This window comes from Plecotus auritus (genome assembly GCF_963455305.1).
Source record: "Plecotus auritus genome assembly, chromosome: 4".
In the NCBI taxonomy this organism is placed as follows: Eukaryota; Metazoa; Chordata; class Mammalia; order Chiroptera; family Vespertilionidae; genus Plecotus; species Plecotus auritus.
This window is the reverse complement of record NC_137775.1, coordinates 165,848,403-165,875,788: the sequence shown is the minus strand read 5'-3', so window position 1 is coordinate 165,875,788 and position 27,386 is coordinate 165,848,403. Positions and strand designations below refer to the sequence as shown.

At 39.9% G+C, this 27,386-nt stretch overlaps 1 protein-coding gene across 3 annotated transcripts in view; it reads left to right on the top strand.

Annotated features, from left to right (window-relative positions):
• Positions 1-2,107: 2,107 nt before the first annotated feature.
• The window catches only part of LOC308245645 (serum paraoxonase/arylesterase 2), a 32,050-nt gene continuing 6,771 nt past the window's right edge, over positions 2,108-27,386 (top strand). For all 3 annotated transcript variants that reach the window (XM_080663206.1, XM_080663207.1, XM_080663205.1), the window contains exons 1-6: positions 2,108-2,342; positions 11,663-11,733; positions 17,742-17,797; positions 21,918-22,083; positions 22,612-22,738; positions 24,386-24,586. In XM_080663206.1, the coding sequence (XP_080519332.1) occupies positions 2,269-2,342; positions 11,663-11,733; positions 17,742-17,797; positions 21,918-22,083; positions 22,612-22,738; positions 24,386-24,586 (695 nt within the window). In that variant the 5' untranslated portion in view covers positions 2,108-2,268. The remainder of the gene's footprint in view (positions 2,343-11,662; positions 11,734-17,741; positions 17,798-21,917; positions 22,084-22,611; positions 22,739-24,385; positions 24,587-27,386) is intronic.

Sequence of the window (27,386 nt, the reverse complement as noted above, 5' to 3'; positions counted from 1 at the left end):
TATACAGATGATGTATTATAGAATTGTACCCCTGAAACCCATATAATTTTATTAACCAATGTCACCCCAATAAATTCAATAAAAAACAGAAAATTCAATAACTGGTATGTGCTATAAAATTAATAACCTGTTTTCTCCAACCTCTTTCAATGGAGAAGAAAGGCTTTTTGAATTCTAAGTCAGAAGATATCTCTCTTCCCCATTCGTCTATGAGAAATGGTGATTCCTAGCCCCAGCATGGTGGTGGGGATAGGGGGCAGGAAGGGACCACTTCTGCAGAAGCTGTTTCCACAGCAACACTCAGAAAGAAAAAGAGAATGGAGCTGTAGCACTCTTCACATAGTGTAATGGGGGAATTAGGAGGCCAAATTTGAGGGAACTTACTGGTGATGTTAATAACTTTCAACTGAGGTGACTCCCATATTCTCTGAGATTAAGGTTAGGTAGGTTTTGCTGGACTTGGAAAGTCCTTTGTCCTAAACTCCGGGGCATTGTTCTGATTGGTGGCCTAGCACCATGATGGTGACGAGGCTTCATCCTGAATTGAGATCTGTCGGTGGCTACCAGTTCCTAAAGTAACTTACGACAGTATTCTTAACCAAAGTAGTCCATGGATAGAATTCCCATGGCTTATGACCTTGGGAAAGAGAAAAATCTTGATTTCAAATGGAATTTGGCATGTCCCTCAATAGAATTCAATGAAAGTAGAAAGCAAGTTTGACTCAAAAGCATCAGTAGTACTTGTGACTTTGCTATTAATGGACATAGTTATTTTCATTACCTCATTGCACTGTTGCAGGTATCTTGAAATAACATTTATGCTCATCACTATTTGAAAGAATGGTGCTGTGTCTTGTTACGTATTGTGTTAATAATGTAGCACACATTACATGACTATATTACTACAGTCAAAAGAATATTTTGATAATTGCATCTGAATGTAATTGCTCCCCTTTGCAATCTTGTGGTTTTATTGCATGCACTTAAAAGTATTATTCTGAGAAGGTGTCTATAGGTTCACTCCTGCCAGAGGGGCCGGTCGCACAGAGAAAGGTAAGCCTCCTGGGCTTTCAAAGGACCGCTATTTAGTCCTGTATCTACCATTCATATAAACTAATATCCCTTAGGACTCAATCAGAGATACACGCAACAGAAGTAGAAGGATCTTATATTTTTTCCTGAGTGGGGGGCGGGAAGGGAGAAACTGGCATCTGCTTTTTTTTCTTTTTACGCCTCACCTGAAGATATGTTTTTATTGATTTTAGAGAGAAAGGAAGGGCGAGAGAGCAAGAGAAACACCAATGTGAGAGAAACATTGATCGTTTGCCTCCCATCAAACCCAAAACCTAGGGATGTGCCCTGACTGGGAACCAAACCCTCAACCTTTTGGTGTACGGGACAATGCTCCAAGCAACTGAGCCACCGGCGAGGGCTGGCATCTGCTTTTATTTACTTGTTTACAAAACTGGTAGTTGCTGAAAATTGGCACTGGTGACATTTCCTGCCTACATACTGTAAGGTGGCGATTAAACACTGGCACCATGAGCAGCTTATTTCAGGCATGCTCACTTTTCATAACTGTCTCCATCTTCATGGGTAAGTTTCTCTTTTATACTGTTTTCTTTATTCATATTATGGTTGTTAAAGTAAAAGAAAAAGGAGGAAAGGAAAGGAAGGGGAGGGGAGGGGAGGGGAGGGAAGGACGAAGGATTATCCTTATTTCCGTAAGTTTAGATCAAAAAGCAGTGTCCAAGTCCTTAGGTCTCTAGATGAAGCATTACTAAAAGTAGGATGTTTCTTACCTTTCACCCACATCCTATTGTAAAAAGTAGTGATTCCAACATGAACTATTTACAAGACATGGACCCTGTATCCTTCCCTGTAATAAAGAACCTTTAAAACTTGACTCAAGCTTCTTCCTGGAATGTGGAGTAAGGACTGTCTTTGGAGACTAGGGAAACGAGAAAGGTGCACGGGCGCCTGCTTGTTGGGAAAGGAGGTGGAGGAGTTCAGAGTTCCAAGCCCTTTGAAAGCCTAAACTGGGGCATGGGAGGGCGGTTCCCAGTCCCAGGGAAGGTGTCAGGGGAGGTAAGCTTTGGTTGACAAAGGCCCAGGGCCGGGTGAGGGCGGAGTCGCCACGGCCCTGAGTCAGGAACCCGCCTAGGCCGGGGACGGGGCGGAGCGCGGCCCGCGCCCTGGAGCCGGACGCGGGCGCGCCCACAGTGCTACCCGGCCTGGCCCGAGCGGCAGGCAGCTCCGTTCCGCGCCATGGGGCGGCTGGTGGGACTGAGCTTGCTGGGGATCGCGCTGGGGCTGGTGGGCGAGAGGCTCCTGGCGCTCAGGTGAGTGGGGCCCTCTGGGATCCAGCCGTCCAGGAGCTGCGGGGACGCCCTGCCCGGGAGCCTCCCCGCCTGCGTGTCCCCGGACTCCGGTGGCCGCGGCTGCGGGAGGGGCGAAGGCCGCGGAGGGCTTAGCTTAGCGGGGATCGGCCTGGTGATTGCTCTCTTGATTGCTCTGCGTGCCCCCCCTCACCCCCCGCCCCCGCTTCCCCTCATTGAACCCCTGAGTCCAACCCCAGCTTCCAGCAAAACCCAGCACAGTTTGGGCTGAATCTGGAGACTTTCTGGAAAGCTTGTAACTCTTTGCCGTTTGCAAAGTTCTATTCTCCCTAGATGGGCAAGCAAGTGCTTTGCAAGTCCTAGCAGGGGCCAACTTGAGCGCTTTCACTTGAAAACAACATGATTCCTCAAGCATTGAAACTTAATTATAAAGGTTCATTCCGGGTCATTGGTGCTGCTTTCTCTTTGTAGCCCAAACCAGCTTCTCCCTTTCATCAAGTTGCTCTCCATCTCTCTGCTGCATAGTTTGCGGAGCTCTCTGACTTTGGCGAGGCGGTTCAAAGATAGTTGCAATGTTCAGCTTCTGGTCTTACATCACTTCCTTATTTACCTCTTCACCCGGGAATCCTGAAGCCAGAATGCCAGACAGTACAAGCCTAGTCCATCTCACACTTTAGTGATAATGAAAAAACACGGGTGGGTGGACGTCAGCGTTCCTAAATTACCAACTCAAACTTTATAAGCCACTTGCAAAAGAATTCCAGAAATATTGAGCACTTCCTGTGTATGGTGTGTTTTCCTAGGCTCCTGTAATAAAGCACAGTCTTACCCTTAAGAAGTTTACATTATTACAGGGGAGGAGAAAAAGCGTGAATATGTGTGTGTCTCCAAGGCAGGTACAACTTACTCCTACAGGCTTAAGGAGGAAAGATTACATCCCCTAAAGGTAGAGTTCAGGGGACAGAGACATTGGACATTAGCCTTGAAGGATGAATGGAACATACATGGGATGAAGGAGGCCCAAATGAGAATAGTAGGAGGAGGGGGAGGATAGATTTGAGATGAGATATGTTGAGATATGTTACAAAATTGGGGCCTGCTTTGATAGGCAAAGGGGAACTACTGATGCTCGTTATATGGTCTGTTTGTTTGTTTTAAACAGAAACTGTGAAACCTCACAAAACACAACCAGTTGTGTTCTGTAGAGGTGAACTTGGAAGGATGGATTGGAGTGGGGCGGAAGGTCTCAGTCCTGCCTGTGCATTTGGACCTCCTGGGGGCTGATGTCTGGGCTGTTCCCCTACAGATTCTGATTCAGTTTGTTTGGGTAGGGCCCGGGCATGTGTGTTTTTTATAAATTTCTGATCATTTTATGTGCAGTTACGAGTTGAATAGAGAGTGAATAGACATAGGGAAACTAGTTAAGGTATTGCAATCGCTTGGAGCGAATAGCAGGGGCCCAAATGCTGGAACCCCAGAAATGGGAGCAGTCACAGGTGATAGATACCAGAGTTTTCAGCTGTACTGTCCAGTGGCTGTAGCTTCATCTGCACGTGAAGGGATGCAAGGAGGAGGAACAGTGAGTGTGTTGGGCGGGATGGTAGTTAGAGTTGGAGGAGGCTCGCTTACTGACAGGACAATGGACATGTTGACCTTAATTTTCATGTTATGTAAATGCCCATCCTGCTCTGCAGAACATTCTTGAGTTGGATGATTTTGTCTGATCTGACCAGCTCTCAGTTCCCAAGGCAAGTCCGCCAAACTTCACAAGCTCATTAAGTTGTCCCTAAACTTGAAACCACCAGTGTTCCTACCAGCTGAAGTTTTCTCAACAAGCTTTTCTTCTTACTGATCTTAAGGTTTTACATTTAAGTTCCTTTAAATGATAAATGTCATTGTTGTAAAACTAAGAAAAAGTAAATAAAGCTTATGTACATAAAATGTACCTGATAGGTAATGTATAATTTAATGCACTTTTTAATAAAGATTTGACTATAATACACGTTATTGAGCAGTGACTTTATAGGGTGGTAACTTCATTGGATAGTGCAGTGGTCGGCAAACTCATTAGTCAACAGAGCCAAATATCAACAGTACGACGATTGAAATTTCTTTTGAGAGCCAAATTTTTTAAACTTAAACTTCTTCTAACGCCACTTCTTCAAAATAGACTCGCCCAGGCCGTGGTATTTTGTGGAAGAGCCACACTCAAGGGGCCAAAGAGCCGCATGTGGCTCGTGAGCCGCAGTTTGCCGACCATGGGGATAGTTGAAGTCCCAAACTGGTTGATGTGAGAATGTTGGGATGACTGGTGGGTGGCTAGATTTTACAAATAAAAGTGCGGGATGCCCAATTAAATTTTAACTTTAGATAAACAATGAATCATTTTTTAGTGTAAGCATAACCTATATAATACTTGGTGCGAAATTATACTAAAATATAATTTATTATTTATAGGAAATTCAAATTTAACTGGGCATCTTGTCTTCTAGCTGGCCATTCTATGATTGTAGAATATCAAGTACCTCTTGTTTACAGAGTTTGGTAGAGCACTCATATGCATACATAACATTTCTCCTTTCAGATCCTTAGAGTCTATTTTGAAAAGCAGCATGTCCCCACTTCCCCATAAGGAAAGGTTCTTCAAAAAGCATGAGGTGTGTGTGTGTGGTTGGTTTGTTTTTTAGCTGTAATCTGGTACCTGCTATTTCATTATTCTAATAGAAGCCTGGTGCACAAAATTCATGCATGGGGTGGGGGGGAGACTCAGTGTCCCTCAGCCCGGCCTGCACCCTCTCCAATCCGGGACCCCCTCGGGGGATGTCCAACGGCTGGGTTAGGCTCGAAACCGGCAGTCGAACATCCCTCTCACAATCCGGGACCACTGGCTCCTAACCGCTCGCCTGCCTGCCTGCCTGATCGCCCCCTAACAGCTCCCCTGCCGGCCTGAACGCCCCCAATTGCCGTCCCTTGCTGGCCTGATCTTACCCCTAACTGCTTGCTCCCCCACGCCAGCCTGATCGTGCCCCTAACTGCTTGCTCCCCCACGCCAGCCTGATCGTGCCCCTAACTGCTTGCTCCACTGCTGGCCTGATTGCCCGTAACCACCTCTGCCTTGGCCCCCACCACCATGGCTTTGTCCGGAAGGAAGTCAGACATCCGGAAGATGTCCAGTCGACCTGGTCTAATTAGCATATTACCCTTTTATTAGTATAGATTTTTTAGAGATGGTACTTTGGCACTCAAGTTATTATTCTCCCCCAGGGTGCCCACTTAAATTTCAACTTGAATTTCAGATAAACAACGAATATTTTTTTAGCATAAGTATGTCCCAGATGGATAAATGGAATCAAAGCTGTCTCTTTTCTTCTGAACTGTAACTGGCCAAGGTTCCCAGGGGAAGATGGTGTAATACACCCAACTTTTCTACTCTTTCCTGGTTGAACAATAAAAGGGAAAATAGAAACACACAGACATCCCCAGGCCAGTTGCTCCCTAATGCAAAGTACACACCTTGGAATGAATCATGGGACTTAAGTACAGCAGAGACCTCTGTGTGGGCAGGAACCCCAAACAAGCGCCTGAACATTCTGCTTCTTTCCTGACACCTTTATGACAGCTGCCCCAGGACGCTATCCAGTCTGCTTTTGGAATACTTCTGAAGGGTCAGGCTCTTTCCTTAAACCCCACCCTCCTTAGCATTTATTGTGTGACTACAGTGTGCTTGTCCCTGTGTCAGAAGTGTCAAAGTTCTTTATATTAAACCAAAATGTACTTTTTCTGACCTTTGGAAGATAAGCCCTTTTACATTTCTGACTTTATATATACCTTCCTGTCTATATCATACCTTCCTTTCTATATTATACCTTCCTTTCTATATTATACATGTACAAACTGAGGCTGGGAGACATTAACCAGTTAGTTCAACAGGTAATTAGTGCTGATCCTGTACACCAAGCTAGGTCTTCCGATTCTAAATACCCAAATACCGCTTACCAGCTCCCCCACAGCCTCCGAGCTTTGCTGCCATTGGAATAGATTTTCCCCAACTCTGCGTGCCTAAGCACAAATTCTAGGTTACTAAGTGCAAGCATTACAGGGGCTCAAGAGGTAAATTCCGAAGGGTTTTACAAGTCTGTAAAAGATAAAGCCCTGTTTGTCCGTATTTAAGTCTGTACTTAAAAGATAAAGCCCCATCAGTGGCTTATACATTCAGGCTGTGAGATATGGAACAAAGTAATGCCTGGAAGTAAGACCGTGTTCCAGTTTGCTCAAGATATGTTAATACCACAGCCTGGTGCACCCTTACTGCTACTGCCCAGCGAGGCAAGGGAGTAACTAACCGCCCCTGTCTTAGTCCACTCCAGGTGGGTCATACTATTTCTCCTGAATGAAAGAAATACTGATCAATTCATAGTAATGATATTGGTTCATGCTTTGTGGGTAGACAGCCTGATTTCCTTTCCTAGGTCCACTATTTATGTGAGACCTTAGCTTTTTATTTCACCTTTCTGTGTCTCAGTGTCCTAACCTGTAGGATGGGAATAATAATCCTACCTGCTCCATAGTGGGGCAGAGAAAAATAAACGAGGTCATTCTTAGAAAGTGCTAGAACAATGTCAGACACATGGTAAGTGTTCAGTAAAATTACCTGTGATGACAAGGATGTGCAAGTAGAGTTCTTAGACTTTTTATGCAGTAGATCTCTTCAGCAGTCTGCTGAAGCCTTGACTCTCAGCATCATGTTTCTAAATGCATAAAATAAAAAATACATGGGAATACAAACAAACTTAAACACTATCTAAGGTAATTCATTTAAATGCTTAAAATATTTTTTAAATCTAATATATGGTATAGTAACCTGGCGCGTGTGCGCGCTCTCTCTCTCTCTCTCTCTCTCTCTCTCTCTCTCTCTCTCTATATATATATATATATATATATATATATATATATATAAAATTTATTTCAGAGAGGAAAGGAGCAGGAGAGAGAGAGATAGAAGCATCAATGATGAGAGAGAATCAATCAACAATGAGAGAGAATCATTGATCGGTTGCCTCCTGCATGCCCCCCACCGGGGATCAAGTCTGCAACCCAGGCATGTGCCTTGACTAGGAGTCGAACCGTGACCTCTTGGTTCATAAGTCGACACTCAATCGTTGAGCCAAGCCAGTCAGGCAACATGGCCTTCTTTATTAAAGCCTTTAAAAGATCTAGAGGTAATTGCATATCTAACAGTAGATATTTTGAAGTAGTGGTGAGTATTAATGATATTTCGAGATGTCTACCACAACTGACCTGTGATATAACAATTCTGTAATTTCTATTAGTGATAGAGTTGCTGGTACTGCTGGTAGAAGGTTCTATGGTTTGTTACCTATACTCATCATCAAAGGAAATGCTCAATTTCAGTTAGAGTTTTAAATAAAGATGTATTTTTGCTCCATCCAAGTTCATGGATCTCTTAATTTTAACGCATGGACTCCTTGAAGGTCACTGACCCCAGATTGAGAACCCTGAGGTATATGTTTTTGGTGGCTGTCATCTGGAGAATGATTGCTGATTCAGTTGAATAAAAGCAGCATATATTCTTTCCTGTATTACACCTATCATACACTGAGTGGCCAGATTATGATGATCTCTGAACGCATAATAATCTGGCCACTCAGTGTATATCCTATATAATAAAAGGCTAATATGCAAATTGTCCCCTCAAACAGGAGTTCGACCAGCAGGCAGGCTGGCCAACTGCCCATGTCCCCTCCCCCTGGCCAGGCTGGCCAGACCCCACCCATGCACGAATTCATGCACCGGGCCTCATATATATACTGAGTGGCCAGATTATTATGTATTCAGAGATCATAATAATCTGGCCACTCAGTGTATATTTCTAACTAAAAGGAAAATAAGTACAATTTAATGAAAAAAGAAAAGCAAAGTGAGAAAAACAAAAGAAATCTAAAACAGAGAAGTCAAATAGCTTTCATCTTCAATGTCCACTTTAATAGACTGGTAGTGGTTGCCTGGAACATTGTGTCTGAGGCTAGCTTTGGGTTATAGGAAAGAGTTCTGTGATTGATTAGCAATGTCTGCATGACAACAGAGTGGAAACAGCCATACCATCTGACCTAGTTCATTCATAAGCATGCTATGGACATAAAGTGTTAGGGAGCAATAAGCTGAAGCAAAAGTATCACTTATTTGTGTTTGTACTATTTTTCTTTTTCTTTTCTTTTTGTGTTTTGTTTTGTTTTTAGCATAAATGTATTTAGGCTTTTTAATTTGCTAGTACAAAGAAGTTTGTATAGCTCTCTCTTGTATTTTCTCCAAACTTCTTAAATCTATTACCAGCTAGGAGTGCTTTCAACTGTAAGAACATATGTCAAGTTAATGGTAGCTTATACAAATAGAGGCTTATTTTTCTCACATTATAAAAACTTGGTAGGTGAATCATTTTTTAAAAAATATATTTTTATTGATTCCAGAGAGGAAGGGAAAGGGAGAGAGAGATAGAAACCTCAATGATGAGAGAGAATCATTGATTGGCTGCCTCCTGCACGCCCCCGACTGGGGATCCAGCCTGCAACCCAGGCATGTACCCTGACTAGGAATCCAACTGTGACCTCCTGGCTCATAGGTCGATGCTCAACCACTGAGCCACACCTGCCGGGCAAGATAGGCGAATCATTTTAGAGCTTGTCTACTGAGTCACTGATCACATAAAGGAGCAAGGTTCTTATATTTTTGTTCTTAGATCCTTTACTAAAGGCTTTATGACTTCACACTTGTCATGTTAAGGATGCTGAATGGTCACTAGTCCCAAGCACTGCGTGTGTGGTCAAATCATGAAGAAGGGAGAAAGAGTGGTGCCTGTCAGCTTTTTTCTTGTGTCTGCCTTTTCCATCAGGAACAAAAACTATCTTTGCCAAAAGCTTGGGTTATATGATTATCCTGAAATACAAAGGGGGCTGGGAAAGCAAATATTTGGCTTGCCCGCCTCTGCAGTGAAAAGGTTCAAGGAAGAAAGAGGGCTAGAATGACTTTAGGTTTGTCAGCTAGTAGGGTCTGCCACTCTGGAATTAGAGGCCCACTAATGAGCAGGGAACTGGTAGTTCTGCCAACAAAAAGCCTAGTGGTTCTCTACTGAAAGAATTTGAAACTTGATGGATCCCAAAGACTGGAAGTGAAATTCTCTCTTTTATCATAAAGACAAGAAAACATGATTTGATTAACTAGAAGTTATGCATGGCCCTTGTGTAACTCTTCAATTTTAATGGCAGGCAGTCTGCATATCGAGAGATAATATTGCATAACTAAACTAGTTGATGAAGATTGCCCTATTAGCAAAGTGTAATCATCAGTCATTTATGCAAACTAAGTTGACTCTGAAAAATACCCCATATTAAACTGTTCAGACACATCTGGATTTTATTTAATCCATATAGTTCATCTCCGAAAAAGGTAGATGTAATCATTATTATCCCTGTTTTTGTACAGTCAAATGGGTGTAATAGTAAGTTGTATAAAATCGGTACTTAAACAAGCGATACAGAAACTTGATGAAAACTGCAGCTGTGACCTACTGACATAGCTACACCTGGAATCAGCAGAAGCTGGGAGGTCATCTAATCTCATCTTTATTTCATACTTAAAGAAGACTGAGGCCTATAGAGAGGGACTGACTTTTTGATGGTCATGAAGTCTTACTGCTACAACAGAAACACAGCGTTTCACTCCTTTCTGAGAAAAATGCAAGAGCGGATGCGAGTACTGCCTCTATGTGGTACCTCCTAGCTGGGTGCCAAATCTCAGGAGAGTTGCTTCACCTCTGAGTCAATTTTCTCATCTCTGAAAAAGGAATAATGGTACCTACTTCTTAGAGCTGTGCTAAGAATTAAATGAATTCATTCAGGGAAATCACATAGAATTGTGGCAGAATCAATGACCTCTTAGCTATTTTTATTATTGATTTCCTTTTACCACCTATAATTATCAGCAACAGCATCCTCATCACTAGTACTACTACCACTGCTACTACAATAGGCTAAATATAGTCGTCATCCCCTTTAAATCACTCCTGCAACTCACAAACGTGAGAGTTATTATAATTTTTATTTTTAAGTTTTATTTTATTTTTCATTTTTATTATATCTATATATTATTATATACTTTTTTATTCATTTATTTTTATTGCTTTATTGCTATATTGTTTCAATAAATATAACACTATTTGAGTTCTATGATTCCAAATACATAGTGATTAACACTTTAATTAGAAACTTTACATATGCCAAAATATATAGTAGTTGCACCAGCTGTTGGTAATTCTGGGTTATCTAGGCCTAGTTTGTTTTTTGTTGTTGTCTTTTTTGTTGTTGTTGAGAAACCAGTAGTCTCCCCCATATTCAATGTCTAGAAGTCAGACACTGTCAAGGAGATAAATAGGAGAGAGACAAGTGGCAAATTGTCCTTTGGTCTCTTAAAAGTGTGGATGGGTAAACTACTTTGAAAAGTGTAAACTATTCTGCACTATTGGCATTATTTATGACTGTAGCGGACAGATGGGGAAGGTGAGACCGTGAGAGAAGAGAGGGGAAGCCTGCAGTACGTGGCTTTGAAAACAATAGATCCCAAATGTGTTTGCCCAAACTGCTTTGTGGCCTACTCTACTGTGGGAAGGGAGAGGAAAGATACTTTATTAGAGCTCGACATTATTCTTACTATTTCTGCACTTTCGTTTTCCTGAAACAACAACTGCAAGTACTTTTGCCAGAGTAAGTGGTGTTCTCCAACCTCACTCCAATAGATATTGTCCTGGGGATGGGACCTTCTCCACTTCTTCCGTAATAACTGCTTGTGGGGTGTCCTCTGTGTGCCAGGCTCTGAACAATGCCCTTCTCTCTTGGCCTCCCTTTCATCACCATACCCTCTTGCAGAGGGTCTGAGCTTTTCCTGGCTCCCCTGGGTCCTCAAGGGAAGACAGGGCTTCTGGTTATACACCTGGAGCTCTTCCCACAACACTAGAGCTGGGCGACGTGTGACCTGCGGCCAGGTGCACATTTGCATAGAAACTGGCATTAGAAGTTTTTTTGTTGAGTATTGACTTTCGTTTACAACCCACATTCACCTATAGAACTTGGTGATATGCATTGTTAATTTAACTTCATTCTATGTTTTCTATTCCTCCCCTTGTCTTTCTGCCTTCTCTTTTCTCTGCCTTAGATTTATGCTGTGTTTTCTGTATGGCTGTAAGCCTCTTAAACCCTTTCTGCAACAAAGCAGGGAATACATACATAAACAGGTGAATTTTTTTTAAAAAACAGGAATCGACTTAAAGCCTCCAGTGAAGTAGAATCCGTAGACCTTCCAAACTGCCACCTGATTAAAGGCATCGGTGAGTATGAGAAAATGCTTGTTGTATACCTTCCGTTGTTTGGCCACCAACATTCAAAAACTCATTAACAGTGTTTTGGCACGCCAATTACCGTTTATCAGAGGAACAATCACATTAGAGCAACAAAACCTCTTTAGCCAATCTCTTTTGATCTCATGCCCCTTGTATTTATTTAAACTTCTCTGTTGCTCTCACTGTAATTTATTATTTGTATAATCCTATATTTATTGTTTGCTTTCTTGCCTGCTCAGTGACATTTCTGAACTATTTTTGTAAAGGATGTATTCTTTGTTGTATGTGGCCAGGAAGGTCTGGGTTCCATTAGCTTAGTAGTCAGCTAGTAGGGGTAAGACAGAAGGAAAAGAAGTTATAAAATAGAAAATAACAATCTCTCAACAAACATCTCTATTCCTGATATTTCCAATGCAAATGCAAACAAATACATGCATACGTCGCAGATATTGCTGGTTTGGGGCCAGACCATTGCAATAAAGTGACTATCACAATAAAGTGAGCTGCAGTCTTTTTGCTAGTGGAGTGTCTTTGTTTTACTGTGTAAAACAATCAACAACAGGGAAGCACATACTATTATATATCTACGTTTTTCACAAGTAGCATCTTAGTATAAGATTATATTCTGCAACCTGCTGTATTCCAAACACAGTGTGAGCAGCTTCCCACATCAGCTCATGTGGGTCTAACCCATTCTTCATTCTTTTTGATATTTCCATGTACCATGACTCAGTTAACCATTTCCCTCTTAATACACATCTGCATGGTTACAATTTTTTGCAATGACACAAAAATTAGTGAACATCATTGTAGGTAGAGCTCTTGCATTTGTCTGTCTGTAGGATAAATCCTTAACAGTGGATTGTTGTTCCGTTAGTGTATACGTTTCAAGTTTTGGTAGTCCATGCTATATTGCCCTTGAATCGGCAATACGCGTACCGCATATTTATGACCACCTTCTCCCCACACAGGGTTCAAAGTGTTCTTCTGGCAGAAATAAAAGTGTAGTGACCTTTCTTAATCACACCCAAGAAGGCTCCACGCTCATGAACCCTCTGCGTTTCCAGAGAGCCTCTTGCACTTCAAAGTTTCTTTCGGTTCTGTTCCTCGCCTCTCCTCTGCACATCTGTTTCCTATGTGCTCTGTCTCCTTTTTTCCGTTGCTGTTTTTCTACTCTTCCTGGTCCCATCTCTCTTCCCCTAGACTCCTTCCTCGTGGGGCTTCTCTTTGTTGCAGTTGCCCAAACACTTAACAGGAGGATACACACTCAGTATCAAGGACCAGATGGGCCAGATCTGTGCCGAATAATACAGACAGTTCTAGAACTAAAGTTGCCTGGAATCCCAAGACACTCAGCAAGGCCTCCTGCCTTCTGGCTGCCATCAGGAAGAGCCCCCTCAGAATTGGTCACTAAGCAAAAGCCAGATGGCATCTGGAAGGAATGTTGTACAAGGTTGGGAGGTTGAGTCGGTGATCTTTAAGGTTACTTTCGCTGCTGAGTTAATAATCGTCCAATTATTAAGTGGCCCTTGGCCTTGTGAAGCCCACCTTCTGTGAATTCAAGTTCCAGAATAGACAGGAGGGCATAGCCAGACACAGAACAGGACAAACTGCCAAATGGTTGCTGTTACAACTCACGGGGATGGACGGCTCCTCAGAGAAAAACAAGCCCAACAACATTTGTATTCTGAACGAGCATCTGTCTGTGTTGCTGACCTTTATGTTGTGATGTGTGTGAGCTGCTGTCTGGAATTGGAAAGAAGGGGGAAATATGTCACCTATGGCCCCTCCCGCGAAGTGTTTAATGCCTTTGAGGCGCTTAAAAAGGCAACAGAGCGAAGACGATGAGTGATTAGAAGCACATTTGGGATACATTTTTAGATCTAATTAGAATTGGGCCTTTTTTTTTCTCTTTCTTTTGGCTTATGCTCTGTGGTTAGCACACACTATATGAACATTTGTCGAATGCTATGTTAGCGATGCATAATGGTTAATAATAGCTTGTAACCACAAGTTATATGTTTTTAACAACAGTTGCTTATCCGGTGGTCTTTGATTACAAGGAGTAGCAGTGCGCTGGGCATACTTTCCCATCTAGGCAAAAGCACTTCTCAGGGTATGCAGCAGGGATGGAGAGGTTCTCATTTTCAGTTTCTACTTTGGAAACAGTAGTAGCCTATACTTGAGGCCGAGTAATTCCTCCAAGAGATAAGACCACTAACCCCGTACCCTTTACTCCCCTCACCCTTGCTCCCCAGAGCACACACACCAATGCTACATTTACTGTGCTGGAAATGAACTCTTTGCAACTCTTGGGTGCTTTATACATACATACTCTGTTTTAATAAATAATAATCACCTACCACATAAAATAGAAGATATGTACCTCCTGTGGAACAGAGAATGAGTTCACTGTTCCATTTTTTTTTTTTTTTTGTATTCTTTCCCAGTATATCTTACAGAAAGAAACTAAAATTTTACCACCTAAGATTTGGCATACTATCAGTATCTAAATAATAAAAATTATAACAATAAGAACTAGTTAACTCTGTTTGAGGCTTGAAAGTTTGCAAAATTTTCTAAATGTTTTTTTTTTTAAATGCTGGCATTCAGAGTCATGGACTAAAACAAAATTTCGAATGTATTGCCTCTCTCAAGTGATTTAACAATTTTATATACTTGGCAATCAAGACCTTTACAACAACTGCTGCTTGGGAGATTTAAAAACAGCATTAAAATTTGTAGCCTTTGTCATTAAGTACTTTATAGTATGCCTATAAATAGGAAAACAACAAAAACCCATTACTATGAGATATAGACTTTTTTTTCTTTTTATAACAGATAAAGACCCAAGGCTCAGAGAGATGGAGTAACTTATGCAAATTCTCTTTCTAGAATCACTCTCTCCGAGTGATTCATATACATGCCTAAGTGGTAAACTAAAAGTAGAAAAAATAGGCTGTATTACATATTGGACACTCTATTGGGTATGGCAAGGGCTGATTTGCTATTATAAAGTTACAATAAGGAACGTAGAGAAGAGAGAAACTTATTTCCTCTTACATGATATTCCAAAGATAAGGAAATGGCTTAGTGATTACATGACATGGTCATCCTGGGACAAAGGCTGGTGAAGCAACACAACTCTTGTTTACGTATCGCTTCCATCTTGGTCCAAGACTAGAACTCTGTTTAGTTGCCATTTCCCATCAGAAAGGGGAAGAATGAAAATTTACATGGATATTAGTTTTACTTTATTTTACCTAGTAGTTGCATACATCTTGTACTATCAGATCCCATTAACCTAAACGTAGACAAATGACCAGCAGGAAAAAGCAGGAATTATCCAAAGCTCTGTTGCCATGTGCCTGTAGCCGAAAAGGGGGAATATGGATACTGGGGAGCAGGTGGCCATCTCTGACACAGAGAGGTAATTGCTAACGGAACAAGAAGGGATCAAAATCAGATGTGCTAAGCTAGAAGACTGTCTAGAGAAAAAGAGTTTTGAAAAGTTTGAAAGAAAAGAACAGGATATGAGCTGGTAAAGATCTTGGTGAGAGGCATGGAAGCAAGCATTTTTGGGCAAAAGCCAACATATGGAATTGACCGCAGTTGAATTTACAAAGTGAAGTGTCTGTAGAGAGGAACCAGGGGATGGTTCTGACAGAAAATTCATTAAATGTGAGGTTGTATTTTTCCCCCAATGTGCTTTTAAGTCAGAACAAAAGGATTTAAGTCCCAGCTTTCCAGTCTGTGATCTTGAATAATTTGCTTAACCTTTCAAAGTCTCCATAGTTTGTACTCTAAAATAAGAGATAATGATATTGCTTTTTAGGGTTATGAAAGTTATATGAAAAGATGTATATAAAGTACTTAAAAGGAGTCTGATACTTGGTAAACAATATATGTAAATAGCTACTACCATTACTTTACTATGATTATTGTTGGAGAAAAAATTTCTCCAGCATTGACTACCTTTCAGTAATTGCACCTAAGAGGTGACAGAGGGGAGAAGAGATGATAAACACCTACTATAATAATGACAGTAGAAATGAAGATGAGGGAGTAGATCAGGAAAACATTCTAAAGAAAGCTACAGGTAAGACATTTCCGCCTCCCCCGCAACTTGGAATTAGGCCGTGGGATTAAACATAAAGAAGTTACAATACAGTTGAAATGAAAATATATTTTAAAAACATTCTTCTTTCTTAATTATTTAAAAAATGATAATATTTGTAGAACATTTTAATTAAAGAAAAGTATAAGGAAGAAAATGAAAATCACTCATAATCCTAATATCCAAAGAAACATTATGATTTTTTCTATATATATTTTTTGTCTGTGTGTAAGGATGTATTCATTGAAATAAAATGATCTTAAATAATTTTTAGGAACTACAACTTTTAATTGAGCTCCTACTAAATGGATCCAGAAAGCAAAACTTGAACTAGAATTGTGTGTGTGTGTGTGTGTGTGTGTGTGTGTGTGTGTAGGGTGTCCCCAAAAATGTATATACACACAGTTTGAATAATTATAAAGAAAGTATTTATTAAAATACACTCTATTTCCAAAATTGAGCTCTCAGCTGTTAAAGTGTGGATACATTTTGGGACATCATGTATATGTGCTGTAGAGTTCCCCTGGCCCCTGCTCACTACTAGTTGACAACCACCATGGGACTAGAACCTAGTGGTTCTTAAACTTTTTGAGTATCCCAAACCCTTTTTGAATCTGCTAAAGGCCCAAGACCCTTTTCACAGAAACATCTGCACATACAGAAAACATTTTACATTGCATAGAATTTCAAAAGATTCATAGACTCTTTACAACCCATTTTGACTCCTTAGGGATCCACAGACGCCAGGTTGAAAGTTCTTTCACTAAATCTCCTTTCTAAGGAACAGGCAGATGGATCATCTTTACAATGTGAAGTTCTTGGCATTTTTCTTTTTTCCTTTTTTTTTTTTTTTTTTTTTTTTTTTTACTATGTTAGAGCCATCAACACTGGAAACAACCAGCCAAATGCAAACTCATGAATCAATACGAAAATGACCAGGTAGATGCTGGGTATTTTTTGTGTTTGTTTTTTGTTGTTGTTTTTTTTTGACAACCTAGACAATAATCTTGGTGGAATCCTATGGAAAGTTCTTGAAAGGGAAGATTGGATTTTGTGGACTCAAAGAATGTGTCATGATTTGGCTTAATCTAAGCCATTTTTATTCCTCTTTTCTTGTGTTTGGGTCTATTATCTGTCTGCGGAATTTACACAGTGAGACTGCTGGGAAGGCCTTATGTCTAATTATTTGCTGTGCTGTGTGGAGTGTACTGCAGACAATCGATAAACAATCAATAGTAATTGTAGTCTGCCTCAGAGACAAGCGTTAGAAGCTTCAACTGGCTTAGGTGCCTGGTATTTTTCATTAATTTTCTTTTGCTAGTTTTTCCCCCCTGTAATTTAAAGCCTAAGTTTAAAGATTAAACAGAAAGCTTTCTTTGCTCATGAGAACAAGCAGGCATTGTTTTTTAAAGAGGGACTATGTAATCCCAGGTGTTCTATCTCTGTTAATGAGAGAGATGTCTGTGATTGCTTCAGATTGAATGAGCAGAGAAAGGGACAAGGCTATTTGCATGGTTAAATGGCCAGGAGCCCTTCATTTTGAAAGTAATATTCCCCTGATGTCAATTACTTTTGTACAGACATCTGGATTTGATCAGCAGCGTGTGCAGATGTCAACTTTTTCTGTATTATCATTGGAAATGTGGTGATTACTTGACTTTGATGGGAGTAAACATAAAATATCTAACATTTAAAGTCAGAAGTTCACTGCAAGCAGGGATTTAGACTGACGTTTATTGAAGAGAGTAGTTCCTTGGAAAAAAATCAGAACCATTCCTAAAGATACGGACACTGATAGAGTAAACAAAGTCCTAGTTATGCTCTGTTTAACAAATAACAGAATTTGAACATGACATTTATGTATTTCTTGAACCTGCAGAAGCTGGCGCTGAAGATATTGACATCCTTCCCAATGGCCTGGCTTTCCTTAGTGTGGTGAGTACCTTCTTTTCCCCCAATCTAAGAGGAGGAGGTGCAAGGGGGTTTGATGAGGCCGGCAGAGCAGTATCTTATGTTTTAAATTCCTCACTTTTAAAAATATGTTTTGGAAAAAAAAAAAAAAAACACACAGATCAAGCAGGATCTTGGAAAACTTCCTCAAACTTACCTGAATCCAGAGATGAAAAAGTCTTTAGTAGTTGATTTATTGTTCTTTATGTCCCCGCTGCATTGCACTAAATATCCCATTGCACTAAATATTCCATTGCAATCTGGGTCTTAAAAGTTTGTTGTGAAAAAGAATATTTGGGGCATTATTGCGAGTATTCAATACTACATTATATTGTTTCAAATACAGCATCTACCACTTTTTTTCCCACTCCATATTCAATTTTGAGCTAATATTCTTGCTGTTATTTATTTATTTATTTATTTATTTATTTATTTTCAGACAATATACAACTTTCCCAGACAAGGCCAATGTTTTCCTTTCTCTTCCTTTCCCGCTGAATAGCCTATCATAAATAGAAAGTCATTCACTGAGTTTATTCAACCCCTTCACTGTTCCTTCATTCTTATAAGCTGAAAGTAATACCCTCTGCAGGCATACGTTAGAAAGACCTCAAAGGTGATTGGCCTATGAGATGCTGGCCTGCATCCGTGTACATTGCAATTGGAAAACTGTCTACGTGGGCTGACAGGGACGTTCTGCCTGGCTTTCTTCCCTGACCGGGGCCGAAGTGAGGGTGCTGGGCATCTTCGTGGGTTCAGTTTTGCTTGAGGACGCAGACTCCACCTTTGAAGGCAGCCTGTCATTACTCTTTTCCCTCTGAGCATCCCTTATTCTCAGGCTCTGAGATTCTGGGGGGATGTGAAAAAGTTGAAGATGCTTTAGAAGAGAGTCACACTAATAAAACAGTTGTCAGACTTAGGAGGAAGGTGAGAGAAGTCAGCTTAGATGAGAATGAGGCGAGACCACTCGCCGGGCTCCTCCTGATGGTTTTTATATGAAAGACAGTGAGCGGCTGGCTGTTAGCACGGAGGGAAAAAGGAAATGCCGTGGGCTTTGGCAGAAACACCAATGTTTATATTACATTTTTTAAATCCAGTTGTAAAAAAAGTTTATTTAATAACCTACACAGAATTAGTAAAATGATATTTCTTGAAGGACTCTGGGTCTGTTTGCACATATGTCTGTCGGCTTAGGAAAAAAACAGTAGGACTAACAGTTAAAATTATACATAACTAGAGATGCAAAAATCCTGAGTAAAGTAGAAGGCAGTTGCTTTTTTAATTTTTTGAAAAGGGGGTGTTGTCAGAGATTTGTGTAACCCAGAACACACTCATTTCAAGATTTTCTCCCCACAGGAATAAATCTGAATTTGGAGGAGTGAAGTCTCCCAATACATAAATCTAGAGCAATTTCAGCGGAAGAGCTTATTATAGCCACAGTGATCTTATAACTGTCAACAACAGAATTGCCTATGGTGTTTTTTTGTTTTGTTTTGTGTGTGTGTCCTTCCTTGGTTATATAACTTTCTTTTCTATTCTTTTTTTTCAAATTTAGAAATGAGCCCACTTTGTTTCTTTAATTTACTCAGCATTGTTTCTAATATTTCCCAAAATGCGCTCCTTTCTAAATGAATAACTCCTACATCACGTCAGTTGTTTGTTCTTCTTCCAAGCAATTTAGTTCATCCAACACATTCTGTTCATTGGTAATGGATTTGAGGGTCACCTGAAAACTAACATCACACTTAATGAGGAGTTGGATGACATAGTCAACTGTAAAAATGATTTAAATGGCAGTGTGGATATGCTTAACACTACTGAACTGTACACTTAATATGGTGAAAGTGGTATGTTTGTGTGTCTTTTACTGTAAGTAAAAATAAAATAAAAATTTTTTAAAAGAGGAAAAACAGATTTAAATGTTAGGGAGAATTAAAATAACCAGGAATAGTCATCACCATCCCTTGTGCGTGGAAACCCTGCTATTCTTTATGGGATATTGATAAAGAATAGAGATTATTAACCATTGAAGTGGTGTTGCCAGATAGCAATAGCGAAGTTCCAGTTTATTCTGCTTGCTGGCCCTGCCAGCCATGAAGTTATGTCATTTTGATAGATTTCTTTTTAATTGGAGAGAATTCCTTTTATGTCCAATTTTGTGCATAGAATGAGACTTCTTTTAGTACTCTTAAATTTGCATAGAATATGACTGAAAAATTTTAAAAGAGGAAAGACCTTGATTATTTCAGTGAGTGCTGGAAAGGGATTAAATAAAATTCAACCAGATTAAAAGATCCAGGAAAACTAGAAATAGAAAATAACTTTCCAGAAACCTATAGGAAATATAATTCTTAGTGGTTAAATGTTAGCTACCTTCCCATTAATGTTTATAGAAGGAAGAAAATGCCCCCCCAAACACTATAACCACTATCAATCTACTGGAGTTCTTCATAACCCAAGAAAAAGAAATATGAGGTAAAAAAACAGACAAAACTGCTATTATTTTCAGATAGTGTGGGTACCTGGTTTTTAAATATGCTAATGGTTGGATTCAAAATGAACATATAAAACTAAATGGCTTTCTCATGCACTAAGAAAAACCAAATAGAAAATGTAATAATAATAATAATAATAATAATAATAATAATGTTTATTCAGCACACCAACTTCTCCAAAATTTATACAGAAAAATAAATGAGCAGAAATATTTAAGACTATCGTGTAAAGATCAAGCAATGAGTGTGCAATATGGGGACATATATATATATATTTCTTTGCCATATCTATATCATATCTTATAAATAAAGCTATAGTAATTAATAATAATATAGTAATTCATGTGAATACGCATGAGTCCCCAAACTGACCAATATGTAAACAGGAATGTAGTGCATGGTAGAGGTGACTTTCGGAATCAGTAGGAAAAGGACAGACTGTGTGCCATACACTGACCCAGTTCCTGGGTTCTAGCAGTGGACAAATGAGACAAAGTTCTGACTCATGTTCCAGTGGGGAGAGAACAAATATATGTCAGATAGTGGCAGCATTTGAGCAAAATATAAAGTAAGGTGAGGCATTGGAGAGTGGCAGCTGAGGTGAGGGTGGAGTCAGGCTGCCATTTATATTTGTATATATATATGTGTGTATGTCAAATAGCAATAAGTGACATTTGGTGCAGATATGATATAAAGAAACTGAGGGAAGGAGTCCTAAATCTTGGTGGGTTTTTTTTTCGGGGGCGGGGGGATCCCAAGGCAAAGGGGGTAGGGTATATAAAGGCCCTGAGGTGAGAATGTGCTTGGTTTGTTTGAAGTGCATCAATGGCCAAGGAAACATGAGTGAGGACAGGGTAGGGGGTGAGGGTGCAGAGATGGAGTGTTTGGGGTGGGGTACGGTAAAGGAGGTGACCTGGGCAGATCATATAGGGCCTTTAGGCTATCCTAGGAATTTTTGCTTTTAATCTGAGTAAGATGGGAGTTTTTGATCCAATGTGTGACATCATCTGACAAAATTTGGATGTTGATGTAAGACTAGATTTCTGCAGAGAGTTAAGGACAGAAGCAGAAAGGCCAGTTAGGAGGCTACTGCGTAATCGTGGTGGTGGTTTGGACAGGGGCAGTCATGGAGGAAGTGGTGAAAGATGTTCACATCCTTAGGAAGGGACATATTTTCAAGGAGAGTCAACAGGATGTGAGACAAGGAGGGGAGTCTTGACTGACTCCATTCATCGAGTCTTCTAGCTTCATAGAAGCAAAGTGCAGGCTGTTGGCTCGAGGGTCCACAGTCAGTATGTAAACTTTCATGTATCCCCACCTTCAACTCCACCGGGTGTCTCCTAGCCCACAAACCTTCTGGTTGCCCTCTGAAGAGACTAAACCCCTGGTCTTTTGCCTCAACTCAGAAAAATCAGTTATTGTCCATCTTTCAGCTTTTCAGCTCCCAATTATTATTTTTTCTATTGTCTCCCCTCTGCTTTCTTTGTGTTTGTAGCTTTATGCCACCACCTTTAACCAAAGTCTCTATTTATCTTTTATTTATAGTTCCCACTTTAGTCCATAAAAATACTTAAGCCTTTATATTTAACCTTTCTCTCTGTTTTGAAAAGGGTCTAAAATATCCAGGACTCCACAGCTTTGCACCAGACAAGCCTGGAGGAATACTAATGATGGATCTAAAAGACGAAAACCCGAGGGCATTGGAATTAAGAATTAGCCGTGGGTTTAATTTGGCTTCGTTTAATCCACATGGTATCAGCACTTTCATAGATAGCGGTAAGAGCTGATGAGCTACCAACATTAAGAAACTTATAATGGTTTGTAAATGACTGTGGAAAATAGATTCGGATCATGTCTGAAGTAAGAGAACAATTAACTCATGAATTATTCCTGAATTCTTCATACAAATAAGTTGATTTGCCTCTGCCACTAACTGTAGGTTATGCTGCATTTTGAAATTTCTAACAGTTAGCACCTTAAAGAATGCTTAGATTTCGTGACCTTTTTATATACCTATAATCATTGCATTAAAAAATAGCTATATTTCTGAATTAAACTATAAACAGATTATTCATGAATTCTGTGTGTGGAGTGGGAAACACTCTTTCTTAAAGGTCAGGAAACCAATGATCAGAAATAACACCAGACAAACAGTGATGAGAAAGACAGGGAAGAAGAATGATCTGTTAGGTCGTCTAACAGCTTAGACATTTAACCTTTCCTTGCCTGGTATTTAAATGTCAGTGTCTGCCTGAAGGTACTATGGCTGTCTTGTAAATTAACTCTGTTCTTTCAATTTTTCAGATGACACGGTTTATCTCTTTGTTGTAAACCACCCAGAATTCAAGAATACAGTGGAAATTTTTAAATTTCAAGAAGAAGATAATTCTCTTTTGCATCTAAAAACAGTCAAGCATGAGCTTCTTCCAAGGTATTTAGTCCTTTTCTACATTCTCCAGTTTATCTCCAACATTTTCAGATATCCCTCACGGTGGTCCTCTCATGTATGCATTTGTGTGTGTGTGTGTGTATGTGTGTGTGTGTGTGTGTGTGTGTGTGTCTTTGTAGAGCAGGGAAAGTCAATGTCCCTCATTATAGTAATCAGTGTTCACTGTGGACTCTTGAGAAATGATGAAATGTGTGGTACAGGGGAGTTGCTCTTCAGGGCCATCATGGGAGTATTAGACAAACCTCACCATTTCTCCTGCTTTCACCTTCCATCTCAGATGACTCAGCACCCAACTAACAATAATACCTGGCCTGTCAAGGAATGGTAGCCTGCTTTATATGGAGTTTGCATATTTTGTATGGTACTAACACGAAGAGTTTTCACAGGGATAGTGGTAGCTGTGGGCTAATGACCCTACAGAACTGGAGAGATCCGGGTTGGAAGTGGGTTGCTACTACTTCAAGAGCACACACCTGGTTGACAATGGGACGGAAACAGAATTGCGTTCCTCTCCATCTCAGTTTGCATTACCGCCTGCTTCTTTAAAGTTTGGACTTGATGGATATTTTTAATTTCTACTTTCCTAACTAGGGAAGCATGTAACTTCCAATCATTCTTCCGGAATGATTCATAATAAATAGGAGCATAAATACCACCCTGGCAGCCTCTGCATGATAGAGCTCTTTCAGAATGAGGGGACCCACCTACCCTGTAGCTCCATTTTTATTTAACAAAGGAGAAAGCAGCTATTTCAGACAATTTTGCATCGGGTAATTGGAATTTAAATTTAATAACACTCTTGCCTAACTGGTTTTAAAATGTAATTGTTTTTAGCATATAAATCTCTCACCTGAAGCATTGTATTATGGCAATTTCATCATCCATCTCTCTGCAAGTGTTTATGGAGTGCCTGTTCATTCTCGGCTGGTTGGCTTTGTGAGTTAGGTAGAAATTGAACAGTCAACCTGAGTTTGACTAATTACTAAGCAGAGAAACTTGGGAAAATCCAGCAACTTAGTAAATGGAAGCCAGGCAAATGTTAGTGGCTTCCCAACCAGCTCACCAGCCAAGGAGGCTCCTCATCCAGCTCTATAAAGGATAGCTGGTTTCCTACATTTCTTGCTGTCAAAAAACATACTGTTGTCCAGCGTCATGGCTCATTGGTGAACCAAGAGGTCAGGGTTTGATTCCTGGTCAGGGCACATGCCCGGGTTGCAGGCTCGATCCCCAGTGTGGGGCATGTAGGAGGCAGCAGATCAATGATTCTCTCTCATCATTGATGTTTCTATCTCTCTCTCCCTCTCCCTTCCTCTCTGAAGTCAATAAAGATATATTTTAAAAAAACATACTGTTGGCACCAAGACCTTTTATCTTTTATAATAATCCTGCCTTAATTGCTAAATGACATGTCTTCCAATTACCTGGTACCATATAAAATTGTTCTTTGGCAAATGATTTTATAGTAGATTGTATATGACAATAGCCATGTGATTTTAGCTGAGCTTTTCTTGGGAAACCTCTTATCAAAAATTTAAAGCAAGTATTATATAAACCTTCTGGATTCCTAATTTTTAAAGTGGAGACCAACTGGCTTTTTATGTTCTCTCACATGTTATTTTTCTCTTTCAGTGTGAATGATATCATAGCTGTTGGACCTGCACATTTCTATGCCACCAATGACCACTATTTCTCTGATCCTTTCTTAAAGTATTTGGAAACATACTTGAACTTACACTGGACAAATGTTGTTTACTATAGTCCAAATGAAGTTAAACTGGTAGCAGAAGGATTTGACTCAGCTAATGGAATCAACATTTCACCTGATAAAAAGTATGATCCCTTATAAAAGTCATTTTATTTCTTCTCAGTCATGGTCATGGGCCAAATTCTTCACTTTGTTTTTTTCTTCAGTGTGGAAATAGCTTACTGAAACTATTTTATATAAATATTATATGTATGTATTTTATATTATATTATTAACATAACATTATAATCATTATATATTTATTATATAATATGGTGATATTTGTATATAATATATTATGTGATACATGATTAAATATGTATATATAATATATTAATTATGTAATTATATGCACTATCCTATATAATAAAAGGCTAATATGCAAATTAACTGAACAGCGTAACGACCGGTCGCTATAACGCACACTGACCACCAGGGGGCAGACACTCAATGCAGGAGCTGCCCCCTGGTGGTCAGTGTGCTTCCACAGGGGGAAGCACCACTCAGCCAGAAGCCCTGAGCCGGGCTCACAGCTGGCAAGCGCAGTGGCGGTGGCGGGAGCCTCTCCTGCCTCCATGGCAGCACTAAGGATATCAGCTGGACATCCCCCGAGGGCCTCCGGACTGTGAGAGGGTGCAGGCCGGGCTGAGGGCCCCCCCCCCCCCAGTGCACAAATTTCATGCACCGAGCCTCTAGTATTTATATATTATATGTTTACATACAATATCTAAATTTTGGTATATATCATTATAGAATGTAGTTTTATAAATGTAATTTTTAATAAGATGGGATCATATTTATATATACATATCCAAGTATCAGGTAGGTGGTTCCTTTTAAATGAATATCTCATTGTTATATTGGCTGTATATTACTAAACTAATTTAACCCATTCTCTGTTGATGGATATGTAGGTTGTTAATTTTTTCTGTATAAATACCATCTTATATTTCTCATTTACCACTTAAACTTATCCAACTATTTTAAAAGGAAAAACTTCCTAGGGTAGCTTTATGGTATAATGGTTAAATCTTCAGATTTGGGAGTCATACAGACCCCGGTTCAAATGCCAGCTGGGCACTGGCTAAATGTGGTGCTAACGAACCCCTCCTCTTACACGTTTGCACAGACAGACCCTTAAAATAGACCTGTTTGCTCTAAGAATGAGCCCCTTAAACATCTTTAATAAATATTGTCAAATTGCCTTTCATAAGTAAATTGCTATTTTTATATGTTCAACCACAGCTTATAGAAAGGATGATATATTCTTTTTAAAATATATTTTTATTGATTTCAGAGAGGAAGGGAGAGGGAGAGAGATAGAAGCATCAATGATGAGAGAGAATCATTGATTGGCTGCCTCTTACATGCCCCCCACTGGGGATCAAGCCCACAACCCAGGCATGTGCCCTTGACTGGAATCGAACCCAGGACCCTTCAGTCCACAGGCTGATGCTCTATTCACTGAACCAAACCAGCCATGGCAGGATGGTATATTCTTTATTAACTTTCCCTTTTACTGCCTTAACCCTCTGAACAATTTAAACTACTACAAATATAATATGAAATAAATTTTGCAGTCCTTGACAATTAAATGTCTTTATTTTCATGACACAATTTCTTCTTTCTTGTTGACTACAGAAAATGAATGTCTAATCATTTAATTTAAATTGTCTATAACTGACTCAATGCAACCTCTCCAGCCAAATCTGTTTTTCTTTTCAACTCTCATCTTTCTGAGAGTCAAACTTTGCAATCATTCAAGCTAAAAAAAATAATAATAAAAGGGGCTTCAGCTTTAACTCCGCCTCTTGCACCATTCCTTGCTAAACAGTGAGCAAGTTGTGTTGGTTCTACCTTGGTGTCTGTGCCCTACTCTCACCCTCTTTCCTTTCCACTGACATCTGCCTGGCTTAGTTTCTCATCCTCTCTGGCTGGAGTGTTAGACATCCTTCCAACTTGTTTCCAGTCCACTTCCATTCTCTGCCACCGTTGCCAGTTTTTCTCTCTGTATTTCTCTAGCCTTTAACAGCCTCCAAAAGAGGGCGTTCTGTCTGCTTCACCTTTGACTCATGCTCGGCACTGCCAGGTGCAAAGCAAATGCCCAGTAATTGTTGAATGGAATGACCATTTGTTATCATGCCTCTTCGTTATTCTAAAAATTCAGCGGAACCCAATTGCTAAATCAAGGCAGGCTAAAGGTTGGAATTTCTTTAATAGGCTAACTCAGACCTCCCCTTTCTACTGTTCTGGTACAGTCCAGGCTTTAGACAAAGAACTCATTATTTAGCAAATATGCATTTCTCATTCTTGCCCCTGTGCCTTTGCTCACATGTTTTCTCCTGTCTTGAAGGTGTTTTGTCCTCATAGCCTCAACTCCAGCCTCTAGTTCCATATCACTGCAGATCTCTCTTCCTTTGTGAGCCCTTCTGTGTTCTCAACAGTTAGATATTTCTTCAGTCTCTAGACCGGAAGTATTTCTTATGGTAGCCGTCATGCTGCATTATTTGTTTAATGTGTATAAACCAGTCTGATCGTTCCAATATACTATAAACTTTTCAGGAAAAAGGCTGTGTCTTTTTTTATGTTTCTATCTGTCACAATACTGAGTTCATGGCTTTACACGTGATAATTGCTCAATAGAACAGTTGCCATGGAACAGTCAATTCAGTGAGTGAAATTACCATAAAGTAGTCCATTAATTCGCCCTTTAGACAGACTGTTCTGAATAGATACTTAGCTCTTATGCTTAAAATTCTCAATATGTAAATAAATGTTATTAAATATGTTAATACACATTCTAGTAAAATGTGTTCTGTTCTGTACCATAACATGTAAATGACATCTAGAAGTATCAAATTATATTGTGAAATATGAAACTTTTTT